Source organism: Vulpes lagopus, chromosome 7 (assembly GCF_018345385.1).
Source record: "Vulpes lagopus strain Blue_001 chromosome 7, ASM1834538v1, whole genome shotgun sequence".
In the NCBI taxonomy this organism is placed as follows: domain Eukaryota; kingdom Metazoa; phylum Chordata; class Mammalia; order Carnivora; family Canidae; genus Vulpes; species Vulpes lagopus.
Window position 1 is genome coordinate 67,839,021 of NC_054830.1, and position 25,919 is coordinate 67,864,939.

At 46.2% G+C, this 25,919-nt stretch overlaps 2 protein-coding genes across 7 annotated transcripts in view; both read right to left on the reverse strand.

Annotated features, from left to right (window-relative positions):
- The window catches only part of PALM2AKAP2 (PALM2 and AKAP2 fusion), a 331,425-nt gene that overhangs the window by 209,405 nt on the left and 96,101 nt on the right, over nt 1-25,919 (reverse strand). For all 5 annotated transcript variants that reach the window (XM_041761309.1, XM_041761307.1, XM_041761308.1 and 2 more), the window contains exon 4: nt 61-175. In XM_041761309.1, the coding sequence (XP_041617243.1) occupies nt 61-175 (115 nt within the window). The remainder of the gene's footprint in view (nt 1-60; nt 176-25,919) is intronic.
- On the reverse strand, nt 19,436-20,144 carry LOC121494643 (ATP synthase subunit f, mitochondrial-like). 2 transcript variants are annotated; one of them, XM_041761314.1, is made up of 2 exons: nt 20,025-20,144; nt 19,441-19,913 (listed from the first exon to the last, which is right to left on the reverse strand). In XM_041761314.1, exons 1-2 carry the CDS (start codon nt 20,142-20,144, stop codon nt 19,878-19,880), a joined length of 156 nt encoding a protein of 51 aa, XP_041617248.1. In that variant the 3' UTR covers nt 19,441-19,877. The 2 variants fall into 2 exon arrangements, with proteins under 2 accessions (XP_041617247.1, XP_041617248.1); XM_041761313.1 differs by having other exon boundaries at nt 19,436-20,144.

Here is a 25,919-nt window from a genome sequence, read left to right on the forward strand (position 1 = left end):
TTCGCTAGTGCCTACTCCCCCGTGGATATAGTTTGGAGAAATCGCATTTGTTTCCTTTACCTTCTGAAGGTCCTTAAAGGATTTTTCTGTCTCCTTTAGTTTCTCTAGGATGATTTGCTCTTTGGCAGATATCTGAGACTCTTCACTTTCTAGCGCTTGTATTTCCTGCTCCAGCCTGGAAAACACACAAACAGAGAACAGGGTCCTTTATTGTCCTGCTGTCCCTGGGCCGATGAGCAGCTCCTTCCTGTGGGGTGACTTCCTGGCAGTCTCCGTCTTACATGATGGGGAGGTGCCAGGCCAGGGTTTCACATCACAGAGCATCCTGAGTTTTCAGCTTTGCCACTCAGCAGACAGTGATCAAAGGAAAATAACCCAGAGCGACTGCCACCAGTTCAGTGCTGCCACTTTGCAACATGCTTTGGTGTCTCCCCTTGAACTCGATTTTCCAAAGGAAAATAGCTTCCTATTCTCTTCACTATTTCAGAATAGCAGTTCTTCTAAGGGGTGAAGAGCTAGTCTTACTCAGAGAAAATATGTTGCCACAGGCTAGTGGCCAATACCCTTGAGAGCCTGATGTCATCTCCCTCAGTGGCCCATCCTCTACCGCCCAAAAGAAGGGAGGAAAGCGGGGTGGGGGACTGATAGAATTAGAACTTTCTCAGTTTTCACAGCCATCCTATGTCTTCCCTGAAAGGGAAATTTTGGTACTGCCAGGAGACCCTGGGAATATTCCAGAACACTTATAACCTGAGAGAAGTCTCAGTAGCTTATTCTTTCAATGAAATGATAGTATGAACTATTAATTTTTATTGAGCACTAAATCTGTGCCAACAACGGAGCTAAGAATTCACATCATGTATTTTATTTAACATTCCCAATGACCTTTTGGTAGGGAATCCCCATTTTCTGGATGAGACCAGAAAGGCTTGGCTAAGTTAAGGGGCTAGTTGATTGCTACAAAGCCTTGAATCAAGGACTCAAGCCAGAAGTCTAGGACTCCTGACCATGGTGTGTAACTCTTATCATATGGGTTCTATAGTATCTCGAGTATTTCCTGCCTTGCTAAATAAACATTGCATATGCTGGCATTCTAAGGTGGCACTGTCATGCAGCAATGTCCTTAGGGTTATGAAGGGGTGGATATTCCCCTGCCTAAAGAATTATTTGGCCTAGGGGCACTGGGTGGCTCAGTCGGTTAAGCATCTGCCTTCGGCTGAGGTCATGATCTCAGAGTTTGGGGATCAAGTCCCACGTCAGGCTCTCTGCTCAAAGGAGGGCCTGCTTCTCCCTCTCCCTCTGCCTGTCGCTCCCTCTGCTGGTGCTCTCTCTGTGTATCAAATAAATAAATGAAAAATTTTAAAAAAGAACTATTTAGCCTGAATGTATTTGTTTGCTCATTCAATTTTGCTTTTGGTTTCTTTCCCCTCTGTCATACTGGAAGCTTTGCTGCAGAGTCTGTGCCCACCTATATCTGTCCCATTGTGCCCCCTTTCCATCCTCTAACCTGCTGGTGGGAGCTGGCTAACCAAGTCTATTCAACTAAGACCCAAGATAAAGAGTCCAGTTGAGATCCTCAGAGGGGTAAGGGACACCAAGCTACAGGCATGGGTTTATTTAGAGATGCACTGTGCGCCTCAGAGGTTTCCTTCCTGGACATAAGAAAAATGGCCTCTGGATGGATGAGACTTGGCAGCAATTACTTTGGGTTGTGAAGACAAACTATGGACAATCATCTTCCCTCCAAATGAACATAGATATATTTACTCTATTACTCACAGTAAAGGTGGAAGTCCTTAAAATGACTTAGATGGCCCTATGGTAGCTAGCCTCCCAGTACCTACATGGCCTCCACTCTTGACAACAAAAGCTACTCCTCATTTGCCCATTTGTGCTCCATGTTTTCCCCTCCTCTGAGAAATGCATCTCAAAACCCTAACCGTTCTTGAAGTCTCAGCTCAGACACCAGCCACCCCATGAGGCTTTCCCAGATTCACCACCAGGAAATAACACTGCCCTCCTCTGAACATTTATTAGCACATTATTTTGGTTTATCAGTGGTCTCATCAAGTCTACTATAGGTTAGAGCAGTGGTTCTCAACTGCAGTGATTTGTCCCCCAGGAGATATTTGGCAATGTCTGCGGATAATCTGGTGGTCTCATAACTCAAGGAGAGTGGAGGTGGTGCTACTGGCATCTATTGGGTAGTGGTCAGCGATGCTGCTGAACATCCACAATGCCCAGGACAGCCCCCACCACAAGGAATGATCTGGCCCCAAATATCAATAGTGCTGAAGTCTGCAACCCTAAACCCCATATCACAGCACATATAAATCATTCATTTCCCCTACTAGATGATAAATTCATCATGGGGTGGGAGGGCACAAGTGCTCAATATACGTATGGTGAAAGAATCAAAGAAACTAAACCAAGTTGCAAAAAGATGTGGCTCAGACAAATGAGACCTTCAGGATTTCTGAGGCCAGGCTGAGTTCTGCAGCAGGCCTGGATGTGAGAGGCTGTGTGCAGGCTGAGACACAAACAGAAGCTACAGGACAGGGGGCCAAGTGACACAGATATGTAAACAAAAAGATATAAAACACCTTTGCTGTTCCATATGTACAGCAAATGGAACCTACCTACCTCTGTGTAAATAATTCTGGGGGAAATCAAGGAAAGGGATATGAATGTGGAATGGGAACAATACACATGGGGCAGTCCAATGATCCAGAAACTGAACTAGTTCAATGGTTAGAGGAGCACAGGAGGAGGCTTCCTGGGAAGACTGGATGAGAGTACTTGCCAGGTGGGTTCTGAGGAGATTGAATCTCAGAGGACAGAGTTCCTCAGCAAACATGGAGGATGTGGGTCTGTTACTCTCAAACACATTCCCTCCTTCCCCTCTTCACCTTCATGCGACCCATTGATGTTGGTCTTGGCCACATGATTTGCTGTGGTCTCATGGTGGGTACTTCCCTGCCCCTGGACTATGGGCTCAGCCATGTCACCTGCTTTAGCCAACGAGATGTTAGCAGACACAACACAGGAGAGGCTTGGAATGTGCTTGCCCAGTTGGGTCTGTTCTTGCGTGCCTTGCCAGCACCAAGAGAAGAGCTTCTCTGTTCAATGGCTATCCCTTCAGCCTTGGCCCCGGAAAAAAACACATGGGGAGTAGACTAGAGCCCAACCCAAAGTCATAAGCCTTGCCCAGTGGGACCTATACGTGAAATTAGAGTTGCTTAGCGGAGCCCAGCCTAGATCAGCAAATACCCAGCGGAGTCGCGCAAGTGTAAGCTGAGCAATAATAAGTGACAATCGTTTCAAACCACTGAATTTGAGAGTAATCACATAGTTCTATTATGGCAATAGCCAATTCATTCAGCTCAGATATTTATATATCATATGGATATATACTATATACATATGTATTACATGATAAATACATGGGAATATACACATATACCCTAATAAAACATATCCCGATAATACATATAAATTTGTAATATGTGTGTATGTGTGTATCCCAATAATGCCTGAAGCTATAGGATTAGAAAAAGTACAGTCTACCCCTGCCCCCCTTCCCCAATCCTCAGAAAAATCTGGAGGGATACAGGGCCCTCCCTCATGAGGACTAAGATTGAGAATATAGGAAGACATCAGTGGTAGTTGCCTCTGTGTAATGGATGTTGGATAATTTTAATTTTGTTCTTCATAATTTTCAATATTTTCCCGATTTTTTAGAAATTCCCAGGCACCTGGGTGGCTCAGTGGTTGAGCATCTGCCTTCGGCTCAGGGCATGATTCTGGGATCCTGAGATCGAGTCCCACATCAGGCTCCCCACAGGGAGCCTGCTTCTGTCTCTGCCTATGTCTGCCTCTCTCTGTGTTTCTCGTGAAATAAATAAAATCTATAAAAATTCATGTATTCTTTGTCTAACCAGAATAAAACAAATAAATGGCTTTTAAAATAATCCCCCCCGCCCCCAACCTAGTGCTGAGAAAGCAGCATTTCACAGGCTTGGCATGGAAAAGGAGCCAGCTTCTCCTGTGTCCCTAAAGGGTTAAATGGGCACACTCCAACGTCGATTTACATTCAACTCAACCAACATTTATGGGGCTTGTGAGGCTGGACTCAGAGCTAGGCACTGCAGGAGATTCTATAAGAAACAAAACCAAGTTAAGAATGGCTGACTGATAAAGGGGGGGGGGGAGGCTGACTCTAAGTAGTTCACGTCTCCCAGTGAGGCAGCCCCAGTGGTTAAGAACTCTCTGTGGACTGATGCCCATTGGCTGGCCAACTATCTCCACAGCCTGCCCCTGGCCCTATGGGTTTCAGGGCTCTCAGCTATATAGTTCAAGCACTAAAGATTTGGGTCATGATACTGTGTAACTGAGACATGGGAGAAAGAGAGAGAGAGAGAGAGAGAGAGCAACAAAACTAAACTTTTTGCAATAACAACAAATGAGTTTCACTCAAAGGGGATGAATGCAGGAAAGTGACAGTTTATGTAAGTCGAGGTAGGTCAGATCCGAGCAGCAGATTTCTCTACAAATGCACACGTGGGCTGGGGCCAGGTCTTGAGGGCGCTGAACGGCCCCCAGGCCACTATGGTTCTGTGGAAAACCTAAGTCCTGGGGCTGGGGAGCGTCCCTCGAAATGGGGACTTTTATGGGGTTAGTAAGAGTCATCTCGGCCAGGCTGGAGATGTCACTGTTTTGTAGTTTCATGACTGAAATCTAATGCAGTCTTCCCTGGAGGCGCCAAGTAGTCATTGCAGAGCTAAAAATAAAGAATGGGCAGGAAGTGTAATTTATACGCAAGGTTAATCGAGGCTCTTTCAGGCTGGGACAGGTGCACATAACAGCCCCTGACCGGCTTGCTCGGTTTCTTCCGAGCAAAAAGCAAACTGTAATAGGCGGTAAGCAGAGGTGACACCCTGCAGCTGTGCTGGCTTAATTTCCTGGCAATAAAGCTGCCATCATGGCCAGATGGTCTAGAAAAATCTACCTAACCCCAATGGACCTCCCTCGCAGGAAAATATGAAAGACCCATGGCTCTGCGAAGCGCATCGATCACTATCATTTCAAAATCCATTTATGCATTCATCCATCCACCTTTCCGCACACACCTTCATTCTATCAGGCACTGCGCTGACCCATCGGGGCCAGAGTGCAAAGTCAGCACAGTGTCCACTCCTGAGAGCTCTTGGCCAAGTGACCAAACCAGCCTGGTAAACACATACTTTACGATACAACTCACAAAGCATCTGGACTGTCAGCTCCAGATTTGTATGACTTTAAGCCCCCATTGAGGTCACAGCTGACCTCTCACAGGTGGTGAGAAAAACCTCACTGAGAAGGTGATATGTGAGCTGGGCCTTGAATGATGCATTCACCAGGTAGAAAAGAGGAGAAAACGAGCCAGGCCGAGGCAGCACAGGCCATGGCCCGGAATATCGCATGTCCTTGCTCTCACCCAGGGGCATGTGGCCTTGTGTGGCCTTTTCGGGTACGGCAAGCTCTACTCTTCAGTGGACACGGCTCAGCACGATGGCCCCAGAGAGGTCCCCAGCATTGCTATCCCTCATCCCTGTGGCTCACTCCCTGCTTGCGTTTTGCTGTGCCTTGTCTGGCCCAGAGACAAACACCTGGCCTGAGGGGCTCTGCAGAGAACCTACCTTCCGTCCTCTGCAGTGGGAGAAAGCAAGGCTCAAACAAACTGAAGAGGCTGCCTGAGAGGGGGCCTGGGCCATTGGTTCTCTAGCTGCTGTTTCCCATGACCCTCTGCTTAGCCTTGAACCCTCTTACTTAAGGAGCCAATAAATGTCTCCTTGGTGCAGGCGCCTCTCAGTTGAATCTAACAGACTACAGACTGATACGAACTGGGTCTCCAGGAGTCGGACTGCTTCGAGAGGGCTTTGCCTGTAAACCGAGGTGTGCTTTGTTTTTCTTTCTCCATCACTGGGGTGGTAATAATTAGAGTACCAGTAATTCCTTTTTTTTTTTTTGAATACCAGTAATTCCAATATTGTTTTTGTTATGTATATTTTGCTTATATTCAACAACAATGGTAAGGATCAGGGGTTTTGACTGCTTACGGTGTGCCAGACACTCTTTCCAAGTGTTTTGCAAGCATTACGATACTTAGGCTTCCCGATAGCCTAAGAAGTAGGAATTCCTTAATTCCATTCTGCAGATGAAGGAAATGAGGTACAGAAAGGTCACTGACTTGCCCAGGGTCAAAAAAGATAACGTGGGGCCAGGATCTGGACCCCGGTGGTCTGGCTGGAGAACTGGCCTTCTTTGCCACTTCTTTCGACTGACTACCTCCCTATGACCACTTCCCTTTTATGCCCTCATTTCCTGAAGAATGCATAATGCAACATAATGTATTTTTCATGCCCACAGAAGGTCAGGGCCAGGAGTGGAAGATATTTAATCTAGTTGCTTCTCAGAAACATGAAGCCCCTGAGTTGTACTCTCCTCAACAGTCATCCTACCTCGGTCTGAAATCCTCCATGCACGGAGAGCTCACCACCTCTAAAGGCAGCCCATTCCCTCTTCCAGCAGTGCTGACCTTTGGATCAGATTGGTTAGATTTAGGCGACATCCATTTCCCTGTAGCTTTCGCTGTCTGAGCTCTCTCATTTGGAAGTATAGACGTCAAGTTCAGCAAACACCATGACTTGTAGGGGCTCCATTCTGAGAAATGGAAGGGCCCAGGCAAATGGAACTTGCCACCCAGTGGGGGGGCGAGGGCAGCGATGATTTGAATTGGGGCCCAAGAGTGGGGAGGGTGGTTGTGGGGGGAGTAGACCAGTAAGGTAGGAAGAGGAAGGGGGACTTCTGGGCTTCCCCACGGAGGAACCGAGCACTGAGTCAACTGAGGCAAGAAGAGCAGTAATGATCACAAGTGTATTTCTGAACAAGCTTGAGCCAGTGTGGAGGAGTGAACCTCTACAATTTTCCTCTCCATTGAGAAACCGGAGCTAGGGTCGCACACACACACACCGTGAAAGGCCAAACATGGGTGCTCGGTTGCCATGTGTCTGAGTCTCAGTAAGTTCTCTCAGAATCACAAGAGATGCTGGCAGATGGCCGAGCTGCTGAATTTAGACCTGGTCTCTTCTCTGGAACTAGCTGAGCAGTCAAGTGGGGCTCCTGTCTGGCCAACCCGCCAAAACAAGAACCTCAAGAAGAATGTTTGTGTTCAGGGGGGAGGAGAGCTGCCCACATCTTTGTACCCAGCACAAGGAAACATGTAATCGAGACTGTGAGTTGTTTACCGGTTTCCATCCTCCTTTCTCGCACAGCAATGTGATCCCTAACGTCCAGCTAGGCATGTGGCCACACAGTATAATGACCACATTCTTCAGCCTCGTTTGTAGCCGTGTACGGCACAGTCTGGCCAAAGAGGTGTAAGCGAAAGCCCTGTAGAACAGCTTCTAGAACCTTCTTTACCTCGTTCTTCATCATTTGGCCTGAAGTACACATGTGCGCAGGTGGAGCTCTAACTACCATCTTGAATTCTGAGGATAGGAGAGGGATCAACTGAAAGAAGCCCTGGGTCTCTGAGGAATTCACTGGCCGCCAGACAGCTCCTGACACCTACCTGTGGATTTTTACTGGAGGGAGAAGTAAACATCTTGTTTAAGTCACTGTTATTGTGGGTCTCTTCACCTGCATCCACAGGTAATCCTACTTACTACACGACACTTAGCACATATGGTTGAATTTGAATGAAATGCTCTTCTAAGTGTGCTGAGGATGTGGGGCCAGGGGCAATCACAGCCCAGAGCCTCGTTAATGACTCAGCAGCAGCAAAAGGAAAAAATGAGTAATCACAAAGTTTGGAATTCATGATTGCCAATCAACTCTGGTAAATGGGACTTGGCTGAAGCTGTGCTTGACCAACCCCCTACCTCAAATCTCTGTCCCATCCAAAGTCTCAGCAGGAAGTTCCTGCGTTTTTTGCTCAATGCTAATCACCCATGTCTTAGCATCTCTTTGGTGTGCTAGGACTGTGATGTTTGTGTCAGTCTGAGTCCCAGAGCCTTTGGCAGCTGAATTAACAGGAGAAAGAGGCAAGTCAGTGCTGTGTGTGTACACTTGCAACACCCTTCCAGCTGAGCTAGTCGCCTGGACACATAAGACTTAACAATATGGTGCTGATGTGGCGCCTGGGTGGCTCAGCGGTTGAGCGTCTGCCTTTGGCTCAGGGTGTGATCCTGGGGTCCTGGGATGAGTCCCACATCGGCCTCCCCGCAGGGAGCCTGCTTCTCCCTCTGCCTATGTCTCTGCCTCTCTCTGTGTGTCTCTCATGAATAAATAGATAAAATCTTAAAAAAAAAAAAAAACCAATATGGCGCTAGTTAATGACAATGCAGTTGCAGTTACATGGTGGGAGCAAAAGACACATCCACATCCAGTTCAGAAGTGAGTGTGGTGAGAGGCTAAGGGGGCCAGCAGCTGTGAACTGTGCCTGCCCTGGATCCCCACCACTTTCCCTTTGGGAACAATATCCAGCTCCTCCACAATTCCTCTGGAGTTCCTTGTGGATTTGGTGAAACCACTCACTGATGAGAGGGCCCCACTTCCTTAGCCACAGAAAAGAAATATAACTAAGGTTGCCTGAACTCTTGCCCAGACTGCATCTTGAGAGGAATGACCCCAGAATGGAGACTCATCAAGGGTGAGTCACTCCCACAGCAATTCTGGAGTGGCCCGTTAGTTCCTGCTTCCAGGGTCCTTAGTTCCGCCTGAGGCCTGATCATCTGACCCCTCCTCCATCCTTATAAAATTTAGCCTCTCTCTCCCTCTCTCTCTCTCTCTCTCTCTCCCCCCCCCATCACCCTCCCCTTCTCTCTCTACCCTGTCCCTCTCAATCCCTCAATCCCTCCCTGTTTCTATATCCTAGGTAGAGCCTTGGGAAGAACACTGTTTGTTTTCACACAACTAGAAGCTACAAAATTCCTTTTCCATATTTCAGGAAGACACTGCATTTGTTTCTATGGCACTCCCCAAATATTTTTCATTTGTGACTCAATTTGTAAGGAAACAGCTTCCTCTTACTTAGATGAGCATATCTGGAATCACCCCAGATCGTTTGGTATGTTACTGTGAAAAAAGGTTAACAGCCCTTAAATAAACAAAGGATTTCCACCTCTCCTTAGAACAGAACAGGACCTTCCTTGACTGCAAGGTGTCAGTGGAAACTCAAGTCCATTTCATTTTTTTTTACATGTCATCACTAAGACAGTTTTATGCCAGAGAGGAGAATGGTCCCATATCCTTTCCCTTATCCTTGAAAAGCTCCTGGTGGCTCTCCATCACCTCCTTCCCGGACCCAAGCTTCTTAGGCTGGAAGTTCACACCCTCTCTGCTTTGCTCGAACCCCTCCCCGGCCTTCTGCCCTTTCCTGTGTTCCAAGAACAGAGAGTACGCTGCCCTGTGAAAAAGCCAAGGATGACTCCCTACTCTCAACCCCATCTAACACACACTACCAGTCAAAACCCAACCCAAATCCTATCTTTTTAGTAATGTTTTCCTTAAGTCACTTCAACCAGATGTGTTCACTCCTCTCCATAGCATTTCTAGCCCTGTTAGGTACTCGGTATACACCACCTGATATGAATGTTAACAGGTTACCCTACCCCACCTGGTTTTGCTACTTCCCCCCTCCAAATATACTAATTTGTATACTCATTGAGAAAACAAATTAATATTAGATTGACCTATTATATCCTTTGTAAAAAAATTTATTTATTTATTCATGAGAGACACACAGAGAGAGAGGCAGAGACACAGGCAGAGGGAGAAGGAAGCAGGCTCCATGCAGGGAGCCCGATGCGGGACTCGACCCCGGAACTCCAGGATCACGCTCTGGGCCAAAGGCAGGCGCTAAACCACTGAGCCACCCAGGGATCCCCTGACTTATTATATCTTAATCTAAGTATACAGCTGGGACCTATGAACACTTTTCATTACTGATATTGGTGCAACCAAACCAAATCTAATTGCAAATAAATATGAATGCAACTTTGGGACGCCTGAGTGGCTCAGTGGTGCCCTTGGTTCAGGGCATGATCCCGAAGTCCTGGGATCGAGTCCCACATCGGGTTCCCCGAAGTGAGCCTGCTCCTCCCTCAGCCTGTGTCTCTCATGAATAGATAAATAAAATCTTTAAAAATATATGTATAAATGCAAATTTCTCCCTCCCTAAGTTTTCCTTCACCCACAGAGGCCAACCTATCTCTCCTTCTCTTGTGTGTTGATTCTCTCTCTGAAATCACGTGGCTCACACCATCAGAATCTGTGCAAGAAAAAAAAAAAAAAGAATCTGTGCAAGTTGATTTCTGCTACAGGAAATCATTTCCAACCTTGCGCTGAGCATTGATTTCTTGGGTGTGATTCTTGTTTGAGCCTGTTTCATCAGACATAAAGAGTTTTGATTACATGACAGTGAAATGAATCTCTTTTCAAAGCAACACACTTCTCAGTGGCGTAAACCCTTTCCTGCCCAAGAAATGTCCCTTTTTGTAGGAAGACAAAAAGTCTCATCCAGCCTTCTCACCTCCCGACTCTGACTCAGAGACTCTCCTGCTCAAAGCCAGTGGCTCTACTTGTGCACCTGACCCCGCACATTCCTCTGGGATGGCACTCCATCAATTATCCCCTCCCCCGAGAGCTTCCACCTCTCCCCAGATGCCTCCCTTTCCTTTAGTCCCTAAGCAAAAATAAATTCTCTCACATTAAAAATAGGTGAACTTCTTACGACCCTGCATCCTGTTTGAGTTACTACCGAATCTCTCTCCCAGACTCCCCCAGCAGCGCTCCCCTCTGGCTGCTTCAACATCCTCATATCCCAGCCACCCTCCAACTTACTTCCCCTTCTGCCCATGTCACTCTGTTGCATCTGGCCTCGTTCAGGTCCCTGACATCCTAAATGCTGAGTCTAATGGATACTCTTCAGGGTGAATCTATTGACTTCTCCATTTTTTGAAACACGGTGGACCACTCCTCTTCCCCTTCAGAGGCCATGGCACCGGATTCCCCATATGGGTTCCTCTTCTACCCTCCTTTATTAAATGTTCATTGGGCTCACTGTCCTCGCTACACATTTTATCCTTGGCTAATCACGTCAAGTCTCACGATTTAATTCCCACGACGTGCTGACATCTACCTCAGCAACACCCTTGAGCCTCTCTCCTAGACCCCAGCCTCTGTATACGGTTGCATGTCCTGTGTCTCCATGGGGATAGTCCACAGCTACCCCAACCCAACATATGCAGGACCAACTCCTCTCTCTCCAAAAAGCTGCTGCTCCCTCTGGCATTCTTTACCTCCATTCTTGGTACCACCACCAATCCATTCTACTTAAGATAGAAACCTGGATGTTATCCTGGCCTCTGACTTGCCCCTCTCTGCTAACACCACGCATGTATATGAGCCACTAAATCCTGCCACTTTGTTCCACAAATCTCTCATCTCCTCCTCCTTAGCCCTGTGAGAGCACCCTCCTTTCCCCTAAATGCTTACAGCAACCTTCCCATCAATCTCTTTGCATCTACCCTGCCCTATCACTCTCAAATCCAGAATGTGTGTGGACACACCACAACTTGCATTCCCCTGCTGGCAACCCCTCGCAGGCTCCCTGCTATAAGTTCCTTAGCCTACATATTCCCGGCCTCCCGTGTATCTCCAGGAACATGACTTTCTAGAAGATCCCTGCACACAGGGTGCTCTTCCTTGCCTCAGTGCCTTTGCTCCTACCACCATCTGCCCGAATGGCACTTGTTCTCCCTCTTTTCCTTCCCCTGGGTAATTACTGCTCATTAAGCGTCTGCTTGGGTATCATCTCTTCCTGGAAGCCTTCCCTGATACCTTTCCCACAAAGGTGTCCTTCCTCTTTGCTGCCTTATCCTGTGGACATATTTCTATCACCAATTTTCTCCTATTGTATTTTAATCACTTATTTATAGATTTGAGGTTCCTTTCCCAACTTCCTTTTGCAAACCCCTTGAGGATAATGATCACCTCTTCTTTAGCTTTCTGTGAGTCTGGCTTCTAGCGTCTAGCTCATGTATATCTAGCAAGGAACGTGGCTCAGGGAAAGTTCTCAAGAAATGCTGGTTGAGGAAATACACATTTCAGTGAATGTGCAAACTGTTTCTCAAGTGGCAGCAGCCTCAAGGCAGACCCTTTGGCTCAATGCCTTCTGCCAAAAATGATTCTCAAAAGAACAAATTCAAATTAATGGCTAGACTTAGTAAAAAGAACTGATTGAGAAGCACCTTGTCTTATTTGCTTTCTCTAGATAAGAAAATGCACTATTGTGTTTTCTAGGCTTTTCACTCACTTCCCCAAATATGTCAAATACATAATTTCACTTCACCCCAGGGGTGTGTGTGTGTGTGTGTGTGTGCACACATGCGTGTGTGTGCATGTGTGCCCTCATGTGCATGTGTAATGTACTCTTCTTATTTACTCTGGGGCTCACCTATGTAAAACTATAGGTAGAAGACACACAGCTTTGCAGGAATTGGGCCTGAATGATGGAGAGTCTGAGCGTCGACTTTGTTTCACCCTGTGATTCTCTTTGGGTTTGCCCTTCGTGCAGGAAGCATCTGGGCTTTCATATCTGATTGTGAAAATTGTTTATGTGGCACATTCCTCCCATCCAGATCCCTGTTTACTCATTGTTTGTGTCTAAATCCAGCACTCTGTGATAGTTTTCCTGCTGAGTTAGAGTTCCCCATTAGCCCCTGAGTGTGTGTGTGTGTGTGTGTGTATACATGTATGTATCCACATGGCATCAGCCACAGCTTTTATAAATGCCCAGACTGGGGATAATCAATACATTTTTGCCTATTGTCTGTATTGGAGATTACTCTGAGGAGACTGATGGAGCTTTCAAGATCCTTGAGTCAGCATCTTAATGAGTCATTCCTCAGAAACAATTATTTAATGTCCCAACAGTAGTAGTGGTAAAAATAGCTATTTATTGGGTATTTAGCATGAGCTAGGCAATGTGCTAAGTTGTTTGTAAGCTTCATTCAATTCTCTGCAATCTGTGTAGCAGCTATTACTATAAATCCCCACTTGACTGATGATGTACGGGAGGTTCAGAAACTTGCGGCCCGTCACTAGTAAGAGGCAGAGCTGTGACCCCAACTTAGGTCTGCCTGTTACTGGAGCCTTGGATATTAGGCTGCCCTGGGCTGCCTCCTTCCAAGAGCAAATGAAACTGTTCCTAGTCCAAAGGTTTTCATATTTCCCCTTTCGGGTGTAGAATTTTCTTTTCCAATATCTTGATCAAAGAGATCTGCCCTGGTGGAGGCCTGACTGGACTGGGAGCTGGGAGCCCCTCCTGCTTCTCCTACCCCCTCCTTGCCTCAACTGGGCCTTTCCACAGAACAGAACATGATTTGGAAACCACTGCTCCACGAGAGTAGAAAAGGTATCACCATGCCCTTTCTGTATGACTACGTATGACTGTGTATGTCTATGGCCCCCACAAGTGCCTACAAGAGTGCTTTGTACACAGCCAGTGCTCAATCAATGTCTACCCCAGGAATGTGATTCTAAAAGGGAGCATTCCCGCCTACAGTCTGAGTTTCCATGAGCTGCCTGACAGACCAGCAAAGGACAGAAAGCACCTCTGGCCTTTGAGCCTTAGAGGAGAGAATGCCATCATCTGGAAGATATAGGTGACAGTTGAATTGTGCCTAAAGTGGCGTCTCAAAAGGAGGTTGGCCCAGGGAGCTGTGGCAGGGGCTCAGACACTTGGCAAATCCAAATGGTCTTCCTACAGGGACCTTCCTCTTACTTTTTTTTTTTGTAACCATGTTTTCCATGCTTGATATTACCAGGTGACAGCTCCTCCTCGGTGGAGAAATTTGTCATCCCACTGGGATAATTCCAAAGTTATTCTAAGAGTTCCTGCTCAGAACAAATCAAGCCAATCAGGAAGCTCCTCCATATGGGCTGAGCCCAATGATTGTTTCCCACTTGCACACTTCCTGCCATTGTTCTCCAGCATGTTCTCAGACACACAGCCACTGAACCCTGCCCCTTCCTCTCAGGAGCCAAGGGCCACAGTCATGGCTATGGGTTGAGGTGTATGAGACTCTGAGATCAGGCACCTGGCCAGGAGAAAAGGGTCTGAAATCAAAACAGGGGTGGTTGCTGGCTAGAGCAGAAAGCACAGCGTTTGGGTCTCTTTGGCCTTCGAAGGGAGGCATGAAATATTCTGGATCGTTCATTCATTGCTTATCAAGCACGTGTTGCGTTAGGTGCAGTGACGGTTGCCTAGTCTCTACATTTAAAAAACTCATCATCTGATGGGGAGGCACATGTATGAACAATTACAGAGCAGTGCTCAGCAGAGCTCAAACTGAAGGCACAAGAGTGTGGAAATGCAAAGAAGAGAGCCTGACTGCTGAGGGACTGGGGAGGGCAGGATTTCAGGGGTTTGGAACATTTCAGTGGGACCTTGAGGGATGAGAAAAAGTCTCAAGGCAGAGAGGTGTTTAGAAGGCATTTCAGGCTAAGGCAATAGCATGGACAAAGGAGCTCGATGTGCCAGCAGAGTTCAAGCAAGTGAGTGAAGACCTCTGTCAGACAGAACGACTCCAAGTGTGCTCATGATGGGAAGACGGTGACCGAGAGGGTTGGTCCAGGGTGAGATGGCACTTGAACGCTACCTCTGGGGTTGAGATTTGATCCTGAAGGCAATAGGAAGCCACTTAAGCTTCTTGTCTATTGGTCTGTTTTATGGGAGTGCCTTGATCAGCTATGTTCTGGAAAGTTCACTGTGACAGCTGTATGAGAATGGATGTGGGTGTGTAGAAGAGGTGCAGAATGAAAGCATGAAGACCAATTAGGAGTTGTCCAGGTAAAAGATGAGGAGATCTACCGTGGGGAGCAAAGAGGGGCTCCATTTATTGATGCTTATATTCCAATGACATCAAGGTCTTTCTAAATCAATCTTTTGGCACTGGCGTGACCCCACAGGCTGGGCTGAAACCAATGAGCACACTAAATTGTGAAGCTACTCCCCAAAGTAGACTGGTAATCCAGTGGCTAGAGTCTGCATGGGTTGGTGAGACTCTGGCCTTTACCTTGGGCCCACCTCTCTCTCAGCCACTTCACTGAGACTGCAAAACTATTAGAGGTATCAGAGGGCTCCTCTTCTTGGAGAGAGGGAGGAAATACAGCCAAAGCCAGCCATTTCTGTTCCCTTTGATGGTCTGTGGTTCTGTGTTGTCCAGGAAATGAATTTGAACCCAGAGGCCCCAATTTAAGAAGTTCCAAGGATTGAAATGGTCTCAAAGCCATGAGTTCCTACAAGGGAAACCAGCCTGGTTAGCTGCATCACTGCCCCCACATGGCTGCAGCAGGAAAGGGCTCAGAGTAACAGATTATCAGAACCTCAGGGGTCTGGGCAAATGATGCCGAGGCTTCCCCTCTTCCTTATGGCAGAGAGGCTGAGTCAACACTGAACACTCCTCCTTGAGCGTCCTGCGTGGCTTGCAGGTACAAAGTGGTTCTGTGCTACTGGTTTCCCTTGGCACATTGACAGGAGTCCCTCTGGCGCTCCCCTCCTCCCCGCCCCCCATCATTTTCCTTTCTTACAATACAGACATTCTGTCCAAAATGCTATCAAGAAGGCTTCTGGGGCCCTCTTACAAAGGGTACAGAAGGTTCTGAGGCAGAAACAGCTACATCCCCCATCTCTGGTTCATGCATGCCCCCTGCTGCCCTAGAAGCTGTGCAGGTAGGGATGGAAGGGCCTCGGTGCATCATGAGCCCACGAGCTCTAAGAAACCTGGCTTAAGGCTGCTGTGTGGGCCAATGTCCCAAGGAGGCCCTACAGAAGTAAACAAAGTCAGGCACCCCACATTTATTATGGGGTTTTGCGACAAAAACTTGAGGAACTAAAAATAAGATAACAAATATTCTCTCTGATGAACTTCATCCCTGTAGACTCATCAGCCCTCCTTCTGTTTTACAACAGTTAGTGTATTAAGAAGTCGAATGAGGGACGCCTGGGTGGTTCAGCGGTTGAGCATCTGCCTTTGGCTCAGGGCGTAGTCCTGGTCTGGGGATTGAGTCCCCCATCGGGCTCCCTGCGTGGAGCCTGCTTCTCCCTCTGCCTGTGTCTCTGCCCCTCTGTCTCTCCGTGTCTCTCATAAATAAATAAATTTTAAAAATCTTAAAAAAAAAAAAAGTCGTCGAATAAGAATGATGTCTATTGCTGGGTTTTCCAATCCAGGAGGAAAACAGAATTTTCCTTACACCAAGAGCCTGCCAATGAGCCCCTCCAGATACAAAATGATTCCTGTGTAGGGATCAAAGCCTGGGTCTCGGACAGCATTACTTAAGCCAAATTGGAGAAACTCTTAGATGCAACACGAAAGTGGCTTGCCTCAGGCCCAAAGAAGAAGAAGGCCCTTTACAATTTATCCAGAGGCTTGTAGCTGAAGCCTTCTGTCAGAGAGATGATCTGACTGGCCATTTGAAGTGGAAACTCTTGGATACGGAAACAAAACATTGTGTTCCAAAATAATGATTTAAGAAACCCATCTGCCTCTTGCTGGTGGTGTGGCTCATGCAGAAGTGGCGCTGGCCATGTTCCTATTCTGCTGGGGTCCCACCTCTGCAGTTCTCCTACCATTGTCTCTTATTCCTGAATCCCGAGGCTAAGGGAGAGTTACCTGCCAAAAGCACAGGGAATCCACATTGCAATGCTCAAGTCTAACAGTTCAAGGCGGACCAAGTTTGTTGTTGAAATAGCACGGGCACCTGGGTGTGGGAGACCTCAGAATAAATACTTTTTGTGGAATGAGTGAAGGACCACCCACCTCCTGGGCGCATACGAGAGTTCTACATCCCCATCAAACCCCAAATATCCCCATAATAACAGCAGGAGACATCTGTGTAATACACAAAGTCCTTTCACAGCAATTAGAGATTGTTTTCTATGTTTTTGATAAGAAAATTGAGAGGAAGGGAAAAAAGAGAAATCAGAATCCTGACATCTTTCATGCCACAACTGGATTTCTGCTAAGTCCCTCCTGATTGTTTTAGACCAGTGGGAGGCAGGACATAGCGCAAATGAGCCAGGACAGGAGGTTGATGGGCCTGGCAATTACTGGTTGAAACACGGAGTGAGCTCCTCACTTTTCATAGTGTCGGTTCCCTTGTCTATCAGATGGTTATAATGATGTGAACAGAAGAGCTATTTCCAAGCTATGAAATAAAATAAGCTAATATTTAAAAGATCTCAGAACACTTTCTGCCAGGGAGTAAGTACGCATGATTTAATGTTTGTTTTTGCTTTCTCTTCCAATGCTTTTTTTTTTTTTAAATTGAACTTAAAGACTATTTTGTTATACAGCGTATGTATTACTTTAGACGAACCAAAACATACTATTTAATAGAATAGATTCAAATCCAACATCTTAATCACACAGTTTATGGCCCAGAGCATTTAAAAAAAACACCCATAGATGTCTATGTTAAACCAACTTTCCAGAGAATGTAAGTTCTATCATTTGAATGTTAAAAGGAAAACTAATGAATCGGTTATCAGCTTCAAAGATGATGAAAGTAAAGATTGTGTGTGTGTGTGTGTGTGTGTGTGTGTGTACACTTTTAGAAAAAAAAAAAAAAAGAAAAGAAAAACACCAGAAAATCTACTCCAAGGTCTCTACGTGATAAAGGCTGATGCGTACATGGGGGGCCATCTAGTGGCAGGTAATAGTCACACTCCACAAACTAAGGTTGTATGTTTGGGACTTTAGATAAAGCTCCTACGAGCAAATTGCTGCCATTCTGTAGATTTGGTACTGTGTGGCTACTTAGGAAAAGAAGTCTCAGTCTATCACCCCATCCCAACACAGTGTCCTCCCTTCCACGGAAGGCCAGTCCTTGTGCAAACACAGACCCCAAGGCCCATGGCTCTTCTCGCTTCTGCAAAGCAGCAGTGAGGCCCTGCCAGGAAGGCTCCCTCCCTGAGGCTGTCCTAGCACATTTTCCCAGATCTGTTTTGTCCTGGCCCTTCCCTTAGGGAATTACAGTACTTCCCTTTAAGGAGCACCTTTTTACCTTTACATCTGGTAACCCAGTGACCAGGGCCAGGAAGGATACTTATCCCATGAGATCAAGCACAAGAAAGGGTTCATGAAGTCTGTGTGAAGTTCCAAGTACAGAGGCTGAGCCTTTGTCAATTCAGGAACCCCAGAGCCCAACAGAAGGACCTGGAAAAGGAGACCCTGGCTCCCTGTGGAATTGAGTGGGGGCCTACTCCCCCAGTTCTTCTCTCATTTGGGCCAGGGTAAGGGTAAGGGGATAGCTGTGTTCCCTTTTGGACAGGGAGTTCCACCCAGAGATAACTGGTTATATGCCTCCTGAATTTTCAAGTCCAGCTAGGGCCCAGGGCACAGTGAGTATCTGAGGAGAGACAATCAGACTCTGTGATGAGGTCGTGGGGCCTTTACTCTGAGTGCTGTCTGAATAGTGGCTGAGCAGCTGAACTAGTTTATAGGTGCAGCCCACCTATACATGAATTAACCTTGGTGGAATCAACGTACATAAAAAAATTAAATGATGACTTAGCTCACTTAACAAAGGACTATAAGCAGGACTATACCTGGGGGTATCCAACTATTTCACTGCCTTAGAATGATAATTTAAGGATGACTGGGTGGCTCAGTGGTTGAGCATCTGCCTTTGGCTCAGGTCATGATCCTGGGGTCCTGGGATCAAGTCCCGCATCTGGCTCCCCACAAGGAGCCTGCTTCTCCTTCTGCCTGTGTCTCCACCTCTCTCTGTGTGTCTCTCATGAATAAATAAAGAAGATCTTTAAAATAAATAAATACATAAAATGATAATTTACTACACGGTTTTTCCAGGAGCCAGTGCCAAGTAATATGAGATGTGGCTGAACCGACTTCATAAGGGAAGATGCTACTGTTCTGATGACACCCCTCCCATCATGGGTCTGCCTCTGGCTAAGAGGGAAACAGGATCCACAGAGGACAAACTCTGGGCTGTAAGAAGAGAAAGACAAAAGGACTCCAACAGGAGCTGGGAACCCATTACGTGGCCAACATATACTACATATATTTACTGTATTAACTAAGTTAAGCCTCGCAGCCACCAAATGAGATACCTGCTATTGATTCCTGCTTTACAGATGGGTTAGAGAGTGTGCCCAAGGTCCCAGGCAACTAATGAGGTGCAGAGCTGAGATTCAGACCAACGTCAGTGGAAGCTGAAGAACATAGCCTTTTCACTGCTTCCATTATAAACCCCTCCTCAGCCTTTGGAACCCGGAAAGGAAGAGGAACCCCTCATTAGAACCCCCAGTAGAACTTTATTCAGGCCTAAGATATTGTTGAGACTAAAAAAGAAAAAAAAAAAAGCACAGCTGAGCTGGTCTAGAAGTTGGAAGTTTTCCCTCACGGTGCAGCAGTGCCTCTCCCTAGGAAGTCTCTAGAACCCTGGCCAGCCTCTGCAATGCCTTCTCTGGTCCTATGAGTAGGATCATGGGAGTGTTGAGTGACCTGTTTTATTTGTGCTCTGTGTCCTGGTCCATCCTCTGTCGGTGGACTGTCTTCTTCTATCCTGCTCATTTCAACCTAAACTGGCCACTGGCCCAGTTGGTTCCCAGTCTACCCTTATCTATCCCTCTCTTTCTCTAGTTGCAGCACTGAGCCAGCATCCCAGTTTCACCACTGGGTTTTGTTTTGTTTTGTTTTGTTTTTACCAGTCATTGGATATTAATTGGAATTAGGCAATGAAAGGATTCAAGGATGCCAGGCAAAAGTCATGGTCAGGAATGCCAAATGTGCTTCCACACTGGGCCCTCTTCAGTGGTACTTGCGTAGCCGTTCATGTTTGAGCTCCTTGTAAGGACGACAGTAGTTGAAAAGCACGTTAGCAGCCTGCACCATAGAAATCCCAACAACGCCCCCTTTCTTCACATTGATATACTTGTTGTAATACCGGTAGTAAACTCTTTGAGATGTTCCAGCAATGCCCTTAGGGGTGAAATCCCGCATCTGTATCCAGCCTGGCAGCTCTCCTAGTTTCACCTCCATGAGCTTCTTTTCCTTCACTGGTACAGATGATGCCATCTTGGAGTCCTGGGTGTCCGCTCTCCACCCCTGGGTTTATTATAACTCCCCTGCTCTGAAACTTCAATCATGCTCCACAGCTTCTAGAATAAATTCTAAATCCCTCAGCATTCAAAGCCCTCTGTGATCTGGTTCCAACCTGCTATTCTAGTCTTTTCTGCAGAGCTGCTTCTATAGTTAGGTCTGTGACTATCCTGTCTTCAAAGAGATGGCAGGTCCTGTGCAGAAGGACCACCCATGACTGGCCATGTCTGGACCGTTGCTCTTGACAAAGAGAGTGACTCTGTGAGAGAAGCAACTGTTTACTGCCCTCCCTGTTTCCACACACCCTTCTCTTCCTAGGGAGGGACGACATACCAGAGATAGTGACAACCTCCAAATGGAGCCAGGCCCCCTTCAGCTGTTTACAACAGGTGGCCGAGCTGTGAAGAGCCAAATGAGCTTGGCCAAAACGGAGCGTCCATGACAACCAGCTGACCTTGCCAGTAAAGCTCCATGCCAGCAGGCCTGGGGCCACGGTCTCTAATGATTGTATCATCCAGTAGCTCAAGCCCAGCTCTAGAGCTGGGACCCGATGTGAGGGTTCAAGGGGCCAAGGCCCAACTGAGGTCAAGGAAGGGCCCCCATTTTCCAGGCTGCTTATATCTAATGATATCCATAAGCCTTTGCTCCACCTCAATGGCAGCGATTCAGTGTACATCCCAACCCAGCCTTCATAGCTTGTTTCCTACAAGCCTGGAATTTCCTTCTACTTAATTGGGACATATTAAATTTGACCTAGTATCTTTTGCTTTTGAGAAGTGGAACCATGACTGCTTTACAACATTCAGATATTAAAGGTTCTGGGTTAGGACCATAATCTACTGTCTAGAGTCAAACTTAACTCTCTTTGGGTGATAAATATTTTTTGGAATTTCTTATAATAAATGATGGACCTTGAGACCAACAGAAATCTAAATCCAAAGCTTCAGAGGATCTCTGGATATCCAAAGTTAAGGGACTTAGAAGAGTTGTGCTCTATTATAACTGAGTGGATTATAAATCTCTTAAGGGTAGCACTTGTGTCATCTTCATTTGTCAATCTGTTAGTTCGGCTCCATCATAGACATTTGATAATATTGAATGAACGCATCAGTCTTAGAAATCCTACTGAAATGAAAGCCCAAATCCTAAAGCCCTCAATGATCACTCCCTTCTTTGAACATCTATTATCTTCAGAACAGTTATGATGAATCCTAGCACCTTTCATATGCATATGCCACCCATCAGGCACCTAGATTGTTAAATTCATAAAGGCAGGGGAGAGGACTCTGCCCTTCTGTCTACAATTCCAACACCATACTGCTGCTAGGTATGATGCTCAATGAACATATATTTAATAATCTTGTTCCAAATGAATATTATGCCAACCACTTAGAGCAATCAGTTGTGAGCATGGATGCTTGCTCACAGGAATACTTGTCCATACTTCTAGGTAAATGAAATCCTTGGCAAGAAAATAGTCTCCTTCCTTTGGTTTATGTCATGATTACGTGTCAATCAAAGTAAGAGAGACAAAGGCCCAAGCTGCAGTTGGAAATGCCTATGCAGAAAGAAATAATATTAGCACTTATACTCAGAGCAACTGTCGGTATGTCACTTTGCTACTTTCATTCTTTTCTTCCTCCTTCCGGTAAATATAAAATGAAGCCCTTTGTCCTAGGCAGTGCACTAGGATCTGTGAATACGAAAGTAAACATTACACTCTCTTCACCTCCAGGAAGCCGAAGCTGGAGGAGGATAGAGCGAAAAAACAACTTCATGTATGTTATGATACAGTAAGTTCTCGGTTAAAAATGCCCATGGGGGCATTGAACCAGTGTTCAGGGTTCAGGGAAAGTAAAGTCTTAACTGAGTCCTGCGGGATCAGTAGGAGTCAGCTAGGAGGAGCTGAAGAGTTCCTGGCAAATGGGACAGCACATACAAAGAACTTGACCCAGAGAGGGCTTGGCACCTCCAAGGAACTGCAGAGATCACTGGGGTGGCCAGCGATGCGAGGAAGAGGAGAGATAAGGCTGGAGAAGGAGACAAAGGCCATATCATAAATGGTTCTCTAAGCCATATTAAGGAGTTTGGACTTTATCTTACAGTCCAAGGGGAATGAGTGAAGTCTTTTAATTGGAAAATGAAGCCATCAGATATAAATTCTGCAAGACATTTCTGGCGGCTTGGTGTAGTTTGGGTTAGAAGGACATAATGCCAGAGGAAGAGAGACTGGGTGAGGGGTATTGTAGCAATCCATTTGACAGATAATGGTGACCTGGACTAGTGTCATGGCAGTGGGCCCAGAAAAAAGGGGAAGGGTTCCAGAAATATTTGTGATATAAAATTATTGAATAGATATGGGGTCAAGAGGGGGAGAAGAACCAAGGATGGGTTTTAGCCTTGGGTAACTGGGCGCACAGTGGTGCTTTTCAGTGAAACAAAGAACCAAAGAGAGGAACAAATTTGAGAAAGTAAACTTCAATTTTTGACATGTTGAGTTTTAGGTGTTTGGGGGAGATCCAAGGGAATACAGGCATGAGGTGGGTGGCTGTATGGATAGCTCAGGGGAAAAAAGGTGGGATGAAAGAATGCATTTCAAAAGCCATGGGAACAGATGATACCACCAAGAAATGGCTGTTCCAAAGTCAGCTACACATTCCTAGGCTCTTTCACACTGATTGTCTTGTGTTTACCGAGACTCCCAAAATTTAATCTCTTGATGGATTTTTAAAGGGTACAATAATTCAACAAGTAATATTGAGTACCTCCTAATAAAGGAAATACTTATTGGTTTCTATGAATATGAACATAAACAAGTCCAGGCAAAAGATATTTCCAACAGATAATAAAAGCAGAACCATGAATTTAGCACTCTCCAGAGTATATCTTCAAATAGCACAGAAAGAGAGAACTTTTGAGATGCGCGTCCTCATCTCTAAAACAGTATGGAAAGAACACCTGGAGAACGGGAGGATGTATGCACCTTTGTGTGTATAGGTGAAGTTCTAGTTTTCCTTGGAATATTGGGAGCTTGACCTTGATATTTTGCTATGACCTGGGGCAGGTGTGAAGGATATAACTATTGCAAAGGAAGAAGGGTACCACTGCTTGTTGACCTCTTTGTTTAAATTCTCTTTTTTAAAAAGGTGTATCCATATCAACTCTTAGAGATAAGAGACGATCACAAGTAGATTTCATAGGACATGTCAGTAAATTATGTTTTATCCTATCGAATCACAATTTTTTTGTTCATTAATGCAATTAACTATAATTTATTTGATGCAAACTCCCATACTCCCATGATTAAAGGACATTTCATCTAAACAGTAAGTGGGCCCCTCTATACCCTCTGTCTTACTGAATGAGCTGGTAACACACACAGTGGAATTTTGGTGAGAGATGAACAGTTTAAGCCACGAAAGTCACCTCTAAGATGGCAGTGTGGAATCATTCCCACCCCCCTTCCAAAAGAAGAAACCGCAACTGTGTACCTCTACTTCTTTTTTACATTGAACAAAATGAGTATGATTTGGCACATAATTAAAAATCAAGTTAGCCTCCCCCCCAACAAGTGGATCGTGAAAATACTTGGTCTGAGAATCATTCTAGTTGCTTGAAGCAAACACAGGCTTTGTCTGGGTCATGATCAATAATGCTGCTATCATCACTGCAAGATGCTATTTTGAGCATTTTACCTGTGTTAACTCACTTGATCCTCACAATTCTCAGATTATATGCTATGAATATTTCCATTTTAGAGATGAGGAAGTTGAGATACAAAATATTGGAATCCCTGGGTGGCTCAGTGGTTTAGCGCCTGCCTTTGGCCCAGGGCGTGACCCTGGAGACCCAGGAGTGAGTCCCACATCAGGCTCCCTGCATGGTGCCTGCTTCTCTCACTGCCTGTGTCTCTGCCTCTCTGTGTGTGTGTGTGTGTGTGTCTCTCATAAATAAATAAATAAAATCTTAAAAAAAAATTAAGTAACTAGTCCGAGGCCATCAGAGGTGGGGAAGTGAAGGTTCAAAACCAGTGAGAACGTTTGCTACTGTCCCCACCCACACCAGCCTGTCTCCTGTGGGGGAAGCCTGGGTGGCCCCAGTGCTCTGTGCTAAAAGGCTGAGTGGTGAATATTTATTTAAACCTTGTGCAAAATCCGCACTGCCTGTTATTAGCATGGGGTTCACATCTAAGGAGTGGCAAAAAGAACTTGGAGCTAATTACTAAGTGAAGCAAAAGTTGGCTGGGGAAAATCCCAGTTAGGGCGTTTGAAAGCCCAGGAAATTATACCATCCGAAGAAAAGCCTGAGGAGATCTTAATAATGTCCTTTATCAGGCCTGCATCTGACTCCCCTAGACATAGGACACACTTAGAACCTAAGTGCCAGCACTCTTGAGACAGGAGGATGTCCCTTCCACCAGCAGGGGCTGGGCCTTGAGGAAGCCATACTTCCTCCTTGCCTGGCTGCAGTAATGCTCTTGAGGCCATGACCCCCTTTGCCAAAGGAAAAGCCACTCCACTGTAGAATCTCCCTTTCCTTCTTGAAAAATAGGAGAGAAGTGCATCACTCGGAAATGGTGAAAGTGAGGTCCTACCCGACGGCAGAGGGCTGAACAAGCCAATTGCCAAGGGTCTCCCCCACAGCTCCACGTGGTTTCTTTAAGCCATGGGGAGTCTTACAGGACGAAGAGCCAAGTATTACTCCTGCTTTCCCAGACCAAATCATCTCTCTGGGCCTCCTTTTTATAGCCTGATAAAAATTCTTAGGATGTCCCCAAGGAGAGCAAATTTTATTGCTGCTCTTTTTTTTTTTTTTTAAGATTTTATTTATTTATTCATAGACAGAGAGAGAGAGTGAGAGAGAGAGAGAGAGAGAGAGAGAGGCAGAGACACAGGCAGAGGGAGAAGCAGGCTCCACGCAGAGAGCCCGACGTGGGACTCGATCCCCGGTCTCCAGGATCACACCCTAGGCCGCAGGTGGCGCTAAACCGCTGCACCACGAGGGCTGCCCTATTGATGCTCTTATTTACAGATTCTGCTGGAATATTAACTGATTTTCTCAAGATCACAAACCAAGACATCTGTGGGGCTAATATTAAAATGTCAATGTCTTAGATTCCCGCCCTCTGCTTTAACAGAGCAGACCACAGCACCAGCAGATTACCCTGGATGGAAGGCCTGAGTCGTGCTCATAATCCAGTTGCACCCAAGAAAACCCTATCATTCTGGGGTATTAATTTGGAATTTGTGATTCCTTGTTAGGGGCTGAATTTTGCTTTTGCGTTAGCCGCAGGAAAAAGAACGGCAGCTTTGAAAAAGCACTGGGGACCTGGGTTTAGTCCAGTTCACTGTCTGGCTGGGTCATTCTGAGAGTCCTGTGGTCGGCCCTGGCCTCGGGTTCTTCACCTTTAAGGTGAGAAGTGCAGGGGAGGGGCTAGTCCAAGGACTTTCCAAGTTCTTTACTAAACCTTAAGGTAAATGACGCACAAAGATGGCAATGGTGATATTTAAACATTTAGGCAAAAAATGTGGTTTGGAGGCACATCATCTCTCTGCCATGTGGGTCCTAGCAGAACTTCTCAGATCCTCTGTGGTCAGGGACGGGGGTTTCACCCCAACCCCTCACACACCACAACTAGCACCTGGCTCAGGACACATGCCACTCACCATGGGAGTGTGACAACACCCAAACTGGTCTGTGTGGTTAGACGGGTCCACTGATCACCCCCCTGGTGGCCACGGCAATGTCAAA

What these genes read in the sequence shown, in the direction of transcription:
- LOC121494643 (XM_041761313.1), bottom strand. Translation starts at nt 20,144, where the DNA reads ATGGCATCATCTGTACCAGTGAAGGAAAAGAAGCTCATGGAGGTGAAA.